At 34.2% G+C, this 10,928-nt stretch overlaps 2 protein-coding genes across 2 annotated transcripts; one reads left to right on the top strand and one right to left on the bottom strand.

The window, feature by feature from the left end:
• Positions 1 to 750: 750 nt before the first annotated feature.
• On the bottom strand, positions 751 to 4,842 carry LOC131784242 (thioredoxin domain-containing protein-like). Its single transcript, XM_059101039.2, has 7 exons — positions 4,647 to 4,842; positions 4,448 to 4,522; positions 3,986 to 4,035; positions 3,514 to 3,559; positions 2,753 to 2,878; positions 1,948 to 1,984; positions 751 to 1,677 (listed from the first exon to the last, which is right to left on the bottom strand). The coding sequence occupies exons 1-7, from the start codon at positions 4,808 to 4,810 to the stop codon at positions 1,462 to 1,464; spliced, it is 714 nt and encodes a 237-aa protein (XP_058957022.2). The 5' UTR covers positions 4,811 to 4,842; the 3' UTR covers positions 751 to 1,461.
• A 60-nt stretch (positions 4,843 to 4,902) lies between these two features.
• On the top strand, positions 4,903 to 10,363 carry LOC131784240 (protein KTI12 homolog). Its single transcript, XM_059101037.2, has 10 exons — positions 4,903 to 5,123; positions 5,331 to 5,382; positions 5,601 to 5,653; positions 7,252 to 7,307; positions 7,775 to 7,848; positions 8,386 to 8,461; positions 8,835 to 8,918; positions 9,542 to 9,604; positions 9,912 to 9,980; positions 10,206 to 10,363. Exons 1-10 carry the CDS (start codon positions 4,976 to 4,978, stop codon positions 10,347 to 10,349), a joined length of 819 nt encoding a protein of 272 aa, XP_058957020.1. The 5' UTR covers positions 4,903 to 4,975; the 3' UTR covers positions 10,350 to 10,363.
• Positions 10,364 to 10,928: the final 565 nt, after the last annotated feature.

The following is a 10,928-nucleotide window of genomic DNA, read 5'->3' as shown; positions in this document are numbered from 1 at the left end:
ACTAAAACATTTTTGACTTTTTTAGCCGAAGCCTTTATTTAATTATTTATTTCATTTCATTTTCTATGTGAGGCGGGGGGAATACCTTTAATCATGGTATCGGAGATCCTTACAGCGGTCAAAAATAGACGATGAATGTGACCTTTCATGTCAGATCACAAATGAGGCTGACTACAACTATGTAAAAACTGTTAAGACAAAGGACGCGATGACAGGTACGAGAAATCGGAGTAGAAGCGTAGAAGTCACGCGCAACACAGGGTTTTATACCCAAATGAAAGTTGCTCTCGCCAACCTTTCTTAGTTTAACTCATAACTTAAATGACTGCGGAGCATATGGACATCACGAGTCGACTCATTTCTAACCTTTGCATTAGTTTAAAATGAAGCTTTGAAATACAAATCGTCATATGACGGTAATGACAAGCTGTGTGAACTTTAGCCTGAAAGATGGCATCTGAAAGTTCTTTAGTCCTCATCGATCGACAGATGATAAAACACTAATACTAGGTTTCGAAAGCAACGGGCTTCCGAAAGCAGAAGTAAAAAATTGTGAAAGCTCCCGTGTAAATTGAGATCCTAGAATTTTTTTTCTCTTTAATCGGAAACAACGAATATGAAAGATGAAAGTTTTTACACGTGCAAAAAAGCTAAGAAGTCGACAATAAAGAAAAAATCATCACTACAGATGTTGGCTATTAATTAATATGAACGAGCTAGGCAGGGATCAGTGACTTCTTCAACTGATACTGAGGTGTTTGTCATGTTTTAATAGGAATTTATCTGCATATTACGCCATAAACATACTCTATGTTAGATAATTGTTTATGTTGTTAGATAATAGGCCAAATAACAGTGTAAACACAACTTGTGATTGGCTCCTACTCATGATCTATTCGAGGATAGTCGTATAGATGTCATTAACATCTACAAATTTTGCTTCTTTCTAATAAACATAAAACAAATAGTTTCCTTATTACCGTTTGTCTGTTCCGTAATAGTTCACTAAAGATCTCAAAATGTGGTAAGACTATCAGTGACACACTAGGCTGCGCCTCATGTGCCACGTGTTTGTTCTGATCATATTTTGACGTTACCTGTGATCTTTTACTGAATAGACGCACGGAAACATGAAATCTGTTTGTAAAATAATTGTTTCATAGTTTCTTAAATATAACGTTTTTCTAGTGCTGATTGGAATTTATCAGAAAAGCTATGAAAAGATCTTCTTTATGTGTATACTAAACAACTAGTAATAAATAAGTCTCTGGAGACGATTCAACACAGAAGTAATAAGTCAATCTAAGGTTCATTAGAGGCCTCAATGTAAGCAAGAATAATCTCCTTTGGGACTGGTTAGAATAATATGGTCTATAAACATCTTATAGAACCCAAGTTCTAAGATGGTCTCAGAGATCTGATAGAGCATTATATGTATCAAGTTCACAACAGTTGGCCATTTCATCTGTCTTTCTTTTCTTCCTCTCCTTCATCTTCATCAACTTCATCTTTTCCCAAACCCTCATCTTCAAAGTTTTGGTCTGAGTCTGGTTCTTGTAGGAACGAGTTGTAGAGACATACCACCAACAATTTAAGTACTGGTGTGATCATTAGACCAAACAGTATTCCCGCAATAAAAATCATGGCAGCTGCATTTTTTCTCAGCATTATAATGTGCTGGTGATGGAATAAGAAGTATTAATTTCACTCGTCAAAGTCACCAAATCAGAACTTGTATTTGCTAAAATTTTATCTAAGTTTAAAGTTTTTCAAACCAGTTCAATTCTTTGCTAATCCTTACATGAATTTCATTAAGAGAGCTATGTTTTATCTCAAATTCAGGAGTAGCTAATTTTAACTAGTACCCTATGGAGTAAAAGAAATACTAAGAAAAAAATAATGATTAAGAACCAAGAAGTAAAGATGTTGACAATGATGTATACTTACCCTTACATCATCCATGATTTCTTCAAGGAAAACATCGCTGAATGATAAAAAACAAACAAGCAAAAAAACAAAACAAAACAAAAATGTTAAAGAGAAAATTAAACCCTTTAAACCTGAGCATAAGTTTCCATATTCTCCATACTCTTTTCTATACATTTGCTTTGTTACTGACAAGGAGAATTTGATTAACAATCAAAACTTCTAAGATTTAGCTATTAATAGCTACTTTATTCTCATTATATCAAAGAATGAATCAGCAGTATTAAAGTACGGAGAAATTACATTGTGGTCACTCTTAGGTGCCAAAGGGTTAACTGGTGAAGGTTACAAATGTTACCAATAGTCCTTAGAAGATATCTTGCTGGCCTTTAGAAGTCGTCCCCCCTTCCCTCTCCTCTTTCACATCGCAAAGCTGAAGGTAATCATTTTCTTTTCAATTTACTTTACAAGAGATATTTTTCTCACCACCAAAAATTTCAATTTTGGAAAACATGCTTTCCTAGGTCTCAGATTCTGCCTTCACAAAATTTCAAGGAAGCTAAACACATCAACTGTGAAAAACCCAGTCTCAATCCACAAGTCAACCATGTATACCTGAATTACCATTTTCTTCCCATCTAATATGTTATCTCAATTGTTAATTATACAGGGGGTAAATTTCCAAAGACACTGAGGTGATACATCTGTGATGGGTTTTACAAGATAATTTTGTTTTACCAACTGAGTTGATATAAGTGAAATACCCAAGCTGAAAAACTATATGAACATGAATTTGTAGACAAGTGTAACTAATACCGGTACTTACAATTTTCCTATAGGAGGTGGTACTGGTGTAACTGCTGCCAGCTTGTAACCTTCTTCGACAAAATTTACAAAAGACTCTGCATCAAGATTCTCTGATGAGTAATGATATTGTTTGCCCTGTTTAAGGCTGAAAAAATTAAAAACAAGGTAAGAGATGTCAGCATTTCAAAGTCACAACTGTGAGATTTTCCACAAGTCTGAGCATCATAGTTTAAATTAAATTCTAAGGCCTCGTTGTTAAATGGATGAAAAATGCCATCCACTGGATACATGTATATCACTATCCAGCAGAGATGAGACAAAAAAATGCACTGTGCTCTATCCACCAAAAAGTGATTTATCTGATGAAGTTTAGCGTTGACAATCAGGACCAGGTGTAAGTGATTTCAGACTTATTCAATTTGTAGTTTCCTTTGTTCCTGGCATAATTTATCATCATTTCCAACATCTTTAAAGTAAATTTAAATAATCTAGTTTTAAACCATTTGAGCCTTAAGTTCACAATAACCTTCCATGATAATTCCTTAATTATACAAAAAGGATATGACAAAGTTATGGTTACCAATAATAAATCTTCTCTACTCAAACAGACATACAGCTGCAAATTGTAATAATGTGGGTGCTAATCTATTTATCAGTGTGTTTCGTTTTACCAAAGAGAAAGCCAAGGCTCTTTTAATGAATTGAAACAAGATACAAGGATCACCCTCTATTTAATTAGTATCAAGCTGCTGGTGTCAAAAATCATTCTGGAGAACTTACAGAAGAACAGTTGGCCATTTGTGAACATCGAATCTTCTAAGTGTCACTGAAAATAAAAAAGTTTAAGGTTGGACATCAGCTGGGTCTAACAATGAAATGGTAAATAATTCACTGAGCAATGGTGGATTCTAAAGTATTAAAAATCCCTGTTATGGTTGCTAATAGTATCTAGCCTAATAACTGAATGAAAAAGTATTGAGTGGGGATATACTGACTGGTTGACTTTTCTAAATGATTGACTGTTTCCTTGACTGAATGGCTGGCTGGCTAATAGGATGCCTTAACAGATGATTGCCTGATGAGCTGGCTGACTGACTAACAGATTGCCTGGCTAGGTGTCAGACTGATCAGACTGTCATAGACTGGCAGACTTAACTTACCTATAATGGCAATTAACATCATGCCAAATTCACAAAGTAACTAAATTGCCATTTGCAAATTAGGAAAGGTGATCTACAAAATTCAAACTTACATTTACTTCTAGGTGGTAACACTCTGGCAAAATTCAACTTGTGGCCCAACCTAAAATGTGAAGTAAAAAAAAGAAAACCTGTATGCGTAACTCCTTAAAAAGACACCCAGTTACCTGGTTGACAGATTTAACAGATTTATAGATGTATTGATTGAAGATGCAGGGACGGGCAATTAATTTGAAGATTGGACCCTGAATAGAGAATTACTCCAGTTAAGCTTTGGATGGTTGATTTGTTTTTGGGCAAATAAAGTGTAAACACTTTTTTCCCAGAAAAATATGAAAAAAACAAACAAACAAACAAACAAACAAAACAAAAAGACTAACATCCAGGGAAAGTTAAATCCCTTGCAAATTTATTTGAGACCAAACTGATCAACGATAATCATGGTACCTATAAGCCCATGGAAGTAACTAACACAAACATATTGAAGCGCAAATAATCTTCGAGAGTATACATACCGTTCTTGACTTTTCTCAATTGCCTCATCTGCTTTCTTGCATTGTACACACTCTGGATCCCGTTCAGTGAAAGAGCTGCATATTAGGGATATGAAGACGACAAGAACAAAAGCATTTTAGTGTTTTAAATTATTATCCGAAGACAGTGAAGAGAAAATAGCAAATCCTCATGAACAGAAAGAAAGAAATAAAAACTTACAAAACTATCAACCAATCTCCAGTTGTTGCTCCCGTTGAGGCTTGAGTCAAGTGCTCAAAAGATTTATCATCGAGGATTTTAACAGAACTATCACACCAGCAAAATTGACACACAACAAGCTGAAGCAATGTACAAAGTCTGATGAAGCTCACAATGTCCGCCATGTTCGAAAAGTGAAATGGGTTTGACCGGGAGCACTGGAGGGAGTATTTCCATATAAGGATATCATGTCTATATATAAACTTTCCGGTTTCAATATGGCGGCCGAAGTGTCTTGTGAAATACTATCGTGAACTCCTCTTCAAATTGGCGGAATATATGTGTTTAAGATGCCACTAATAATCATGTGTGGATTTCCTTGTTCTGGAAAGTCAAAGAGAGCACAGGAATTAAGGAATTACTTGGAAAACAGGGGGAAAACTGTCTATTTAGCGAGCGACGAAAATAGCTCTTTGGACAGAAATACTGTGTATTCAGGTATTATAAGTTAAATTTATTTTAACTTAATTAAATATTGCAGTGTAAATAACGATAAATGCAAAATGATTGCATACTGGGACATTTAGTTGCATTTCACTGAATCCAAAAGAAGTCAAACATGACCTTGCCATCGATTAGATCGACACACCATGTGTACTAATGTACTCATTTTTCAATTGGTGTCATTTTGAACTCATGTTTCAGCCTCAGCAAATGAAAAGGAAGCAAGAGGTCTTTTAAAGTCTGCAGTGGAAAGGTAGCCATTTATTTTAACATCACAGTTGACTTAGTGACAAGTGTCATTAATTTTTTTCAGAAACGTATTATAAATATATTTAAGCGATAAGCTGAAATGAGCGATGAAACAACTGTTACGGTAAGTCAGTTACTACAACCCCAACTCATTTTTCTCCCCAAATTAATTTGGTTCAATTCCCAATTCTGATTTAGTTATGTGTTCATTTTTCTTACAAGGCTTATTTCAAGAGATGATGTAGTTATTTTGGACTCCCTCAATTACATAAAAGGTAATTTAAAGTATTTTTCTTTGGATGAAACAACAATTAAGGAATATTTTATATTCAGGGACGATAAAATTACTCATAACTTAGCAGTCATTGGGAACTATTACTTCAGTGAATGTAGCTTGGATGTAAATCAAACAATACTCCTGAGTTAAATAGGATAATCATTGATAGGAGCTGAGGTATATGTTCAAGGGTTTGGTAAGGGACATATTCCTGTTTTTCTATTAAGCATGGTGCTTTTTTTAATGGATTCAAGGACTCTCTTACTGATTATTCACAGTGTTTTTATTTTTTTAGCTACTTTCATTTTCATTCCACCTAGACCAATCATAAACCTGCAATGAATGAATAAATTAGGAAATTAATGAATAAGGAGAGTAAGAAATGAATCAGACATTATATAAAATTAGTTGAATAATATGTAAATTTTGTTGGATTCTTGTGTATTTTCTGTTGGAGGATAGATGTATGTATAATGTCACCATGCATTAATAGCATTTTGCTTTTATTTATAAAACAAATAGTTTCTATGTTGTCATGGGTCTGTATGGTTATAGATTGCAGAAAAGTTAAAATATGATAATTGTGTGCCATTTTTTGCTGAACAGGCACAAATCAACATGAAATCTATAAATTGTTAATCGACACACTGAATATAGAAGCAGATCATAGATTTTTGCTTGTCAGGTTGCAATGTAACTATCTGTGTGAAGGTGCAAGCCAGGCCCACTTCAATCAAACATGTTTACTCAGCATTCAATTTTACTACTCTTTAATATACACGTGAAGAAGTAAAATTCCTAAGGAACAGAAAAACCACTTTTACAAAAATTTACTATTTAAGAGGTGAAAAATTAATGTAAATATTCATTGGACAAAAACTAACCAAACGCCAGGGGAATATATGAGACTCAAAGACACTCACAGAGAAGAGGTGTACATTGACACAAAAATTACACACTGCCAAAAGGAGGGTGAAACCTGATATATAGGGGGAGGTGTAATTTGCATAAAGTGGGAAAATATTGGTGTAGGAAATGTAGGAATCCAATGTTCACTACTAGAAAGTGGCAACAAGAAAACTGGATATGCACTGAACTGTAAACTTTTGTTATTACATGAGCAACGATTCACTGAAATCAAATGCATAAATCCGCTGAATAAAGCAAAATAATGACAGAATCACAAAGGATAAGAAAGCTAAACAAAAACCAATCTATACTTACAAGATTTTTGTGCCTTATTCTGCTAATAACAAATGAAATCTTGTTTGACAATCTTGCAGAAGCTAAAACTTAAACTCAAAACAGACCATGTTCTCTCCAAAACTTGATATCTTATTGTGACTGCAAAAACATGTAACCAACAGTACACATTTTAAAGAACTCGCTGAAATATCTACTTGACCATCCATATTTGAATGAGGACTCAGACATTACAGGAAATTATTGTGTAAAAATGAGGGAAGTAAGTGTAATTTAATGGGTGCAAAAACATAAGACCTATTTGTGAGAAATCTAAATATTTTGCATTCACCACAACATTGTACATATCCATGCAAGTGAAATAACCATGTTGCTGCTTTTGGTTATTTTCAGGTTATAGATATGAGTTATACTGTGTTGCAAAGGCACACAAGACCACACATTGTATAGTAAGTACAGGTGATTTTTGACTTGACCACAAACAGTAATGCTCCTTGGTCAAATTAGACAGTTTAGAATCAGTATTTAAATATTAAGTTTTAAAAAAAATATATTGCTGCAACAAGGAAATGGGGAATAAGCACTAAAAACTCTCTTTTTCATCCTCAGAAGCTTTATGCTGAAGTCAATTGTTTGTCCTGAGATTTTGAAGCTGTTAAATTAGACCTCTCAGATGTAACAATAGAATTTAAGTGGCAAAATCAAACATCTTATGTCATGTAAACATTATTTTTACTGCTTTGCTTATTAAGAAGAGCAAATATGAAGAAAAACAACCTTTTCTGATCAATATTTTCCATGTGTTTTTCAAGAATAGAAAAGCACAAAGGATGATTTTCTAGGTTTTCATAGCTACTTTTACAACTCTGAGATCAGTGATAGTCAGGTATTAACACATGTTAATTTCAACTTTAAGGTGCATTGTGACACTTCTAAAGAAATCTGTTCAGAGTGGAATAAAACAAGAGAAAGTAGATATAATGATGAAATGTGAGTACTGTTGGCTTACTTAATTAATACACAAATACTGAATCATTTTTTATTTCTATAATATTTAGTAGTATTTCGTATATGTCTGTTGTTTGCATATATTGCACAGTTTATGTCTAAGCTCAAACCACACAAAAAAGCTTTGATTGACAAAATCATGTATTGTTTACCATTTTTATGATGGTTATATTGTGTTGTGACAGAACATGATCTTTAGACAGTGTTCAGTAACCAAAATGGTACAATTTTTACTCTTTGCTTTTGGTAAGAACTGATGTAACATACATGTGCTTTAGTTTTGTTTTGAATCTTCAGTTTAGGTTTATGACTTACTGATCAAAATTTGTGTTATTCTACTCTCTACAAAGTAATAAAAGACACTCGTATTGCCATTGTAACCCAGTGCTACAAAAATGTAGTTTGTCATTTATGATTGCACAACTATTAAAATGGCAGTGATTTTACTTTACTGTTCCTTGTCAAAACTTTTCTTATAATCTGAGTTTGAGTATTTGTGCTGCATCTTGTTTGAATCAGATTAGATGCTTTAGTAATGAGGTTTGAGCCGCCTGACTCAAGGAACAGATGGGACTCTCCGTTATTTGTCATCCAGGTATAATACATGCAATTCAAATTTTCAGTTTTAAGAATACAGTTTATAGAGGTCAAGAGACATTTGCCTCTACTTTCCATGAGAAATATTAAAATACATGTTATGCAGCTTAAGGAATTGCACAAAACTTACATGAATTATAAGATTTTTTATGTACTTCAGGTGTATTTCAGTTACTTGTAATAGGAAAAGGCTTAATTCTTTTGGTTTTTTTTGTTTTTTCCTTTTTTGGTTCCTTTGTTGTCCTTTATATTAGTTTATTTGTTTTTTTTTTCAATTTGAAGGACAGGAATTTGAGAGGAGCTTCCCATGGAATGTACATTTTCTTTTTCTCATCGTTACTATTTTTAAATCAGTTTCTTCATTACTTCAGGTTGATGATGACCTTCCATTTGAATCTATATATGATGCATTAATCAACAGAGTACCACCGCCGCCAAACCAGGCTACTCAACCGGTAAGGCATATGGAATTTGAATTGACCTGAATCATGTATCTGCTGAGCTTTGGCTGTCACCCTTGGAAGACATTTTGCTTAAGCCTTACTGGCTTGCAATTAGCTGGTAAATCTTTTAGCAAGTTAGGGCAAAATATGCCAGTTGAGTGTTGAAGCAGCGATGTTGGATCGTTAAACTTGAAGAAATCTTTAGGCAAGTAAAACAAGAGCACTAGGGGAGAAGTAGAGAGAGTAACAAGCTAGGAAATTGGGTTGGGGGTTGGGAAAGAAATTTTATTTCTTCTCAAGCCCTTCTCTTGTCTGGTTAATCTGCTCCGTGCTTTGCTTAATGTTACCAATCAGATATGGCGGCTTCAACACTTGGTTAGTAGTATTGAACACTTACCTGCTAAAAGATATGCCTGCTCTGCAGACTAGTTATTTTTGTAATGCCTTTCTTCCATAACATTCAATTGAGTACTTGTCAGTGGGTGACATTTGTCCCAGTGTCTTGACCAGTTTAGCATTTAAATGCAGTTCATGGTGTTTTGATGCCAGGCAGCACAATTTTCACTATCAATGACGATGTTTTAGAGGTTTTGGTTTTTTAATTATTTACCAGTTCAATTTGTTTTGTTTTCAAGCAACCTTTGTCAGCAACAAACTTCCTCTACGAGCTTGACAAAATAACTCAAGAAATAGTTACTGTAAGTAATCCCTTTTGTTCACTTTACATGAATCTCATGATAACATGGGCTTTTAGACGAATGTTAATGTTGACTGTTATTTAAATCCTGAAAGAGATACATGGTAATGTCATTTATAATTGAATGATGGTGTCGTTAATTGTCTTCTTAGACCAAATGAAACAAAAGAGGTGAAAAATTTAGATGGTATTCATTTGTAGTTTCCTGTAATCTGATTGTCATTTTTTTTTGTTTAATAGACCTCTGCAATTGGTGAAAGTGATAAACCATTTGTAGCTTTTCTTTCACAATGGTGATTTTCTTTTAGGTCTTGATAAATTCCCAACGGACGTTTGTACCTGGGGATCACATCACGGTCCCGGGAACATCGGAGAAAATATCCTTTTACAAAACATACCATGTTTTTTTCCGCCCTTAAGAACGGAAGGATAAGCAATTTTGGGCACTTGGTTGCCCTCGCCCAAAGAGGACTTACAGTGTCGGTATGCACTCGAAAGAGTCAATTCATATCACAAGTGACTGCTTAGTGAGTCAATTGATAACAATACGGTTTTCTAAATTTCAAATGATGTGCATATTTCCTTGACAGTTTTGTCTCCACGTTGTTCTGAATAGGACTGCAAACATGGCAGAATTAAGAAAAATACGTCGACAATTTATTACCTACACTAAAATGCATCCTGTCGAAGATACGAAGAAAATTTCCAATATGTTTGTGCAGTATCTGAATAGTAGCTTACAATAAAATGTCTTATTTTTAACAGCCTGATGTTATTAGTGTTGTTGCTCCTTTTTTATATTAGACTCTTATCAATCGTGCGCTAGCTGCTTTACTAATTTTATCAGGTATTAATGGGACAGAACAAATCGGGGTTTCGTAAATTGAACCAAGAGTACGGAGCTGTCTAAGAGCTTTTAGTTTGTCATCATCGGTAAGAGAGCAGAAGATATTCAATAACACGGCCATCAGCCCTGGAGTGTCGTAAGCACATGCGTTCCAAAAATCTCTTGTTTACCTTAATCGAGTGTATTGTCGCTTGTGTATTCAAGTATGCTTAATATTTCTAATTTCGTATACAGTAGGGGAAAGAATTGGGATCACTTCTACTCGTGTGTGAGAAGCAGTAAAATGAAAAGGGAGAATGCTGCATGTATCTTTGATAAAAAGCTCTTTTTCTTTCTTTGTTGATGTATGCAGGGTCGTACTTTGAATAATTTTAGTATACATACGTCAAAATCTCGTGTTAGCATGCTTTGATCGAGTTGTCAGCAAATATTTACAGTCAGTCTAAGCTTCAGAAATAAGTCCAAAAATATATATAGA

This window comes from Pocillopora verrucosa, chromosome 1 (assembly GCF_036669915.1).
Source record: "Pocillopora verrucosa isolate sample1 chromosome 1, ASM3666991v2, whole genome shotgun sequence".
Taxonomy (NCBI): Eukaryota; Metazoa; Cnidaria; class Anthozoa; order Scleractinia; family Pocilloporidae; genus Pocillopora; species Pocillopora verrucosa.
Note: the sequence above shows the minus strand (reverse complement) of the source record. Positions and strands in the feature narration are given on the sequence as shown.

Bases quoted from the DNA above. Each gene is read 5' to 3' on its own strand.
- LOC131784242 (XM_059101039.2), bottom strand. From the start codon at position 4,810: ATGGCGGACATTGTGAGCTTCATCAGACTTTGTACATTGCTTCAGCTT. The intron at 3,560-3,985 runs GTAAGTTTGAAT...TTTTATTTTCAG, and splicing joins GTTACCACCTAGAAGTAAAT to TGACACTTAGAAGATTCGAT. The intron at 1,985-2,752 runs GTAAGTACCGGT...TTTATCATTCAG, and splicing joins CCACCTCCTATAGGAAAATT to CGATGTTTTCCTTGAAGAAA.
- LOC131784240 (XM_059101037.2), top strand. From the start codon at position 4,976: ATGCCACTAATAATCATGTGTGGATTTCCTTGTTCTGGAAAGTCAAAG. The intron at 7,308-7,774 runs GTAAGTACAGGT...TTCAACTTTAAG, and splicing joins ACAAGACCACACATTGTATA to GTGCATTGTGACACTTCTAA. The intron at 7,849-8,385 runs GTGAGTACTGTT...TGTTTGAATCAG, and splicing joins AGTAGATATAATGATGAAAT to ATTAGATGCTTTAGTAATGA.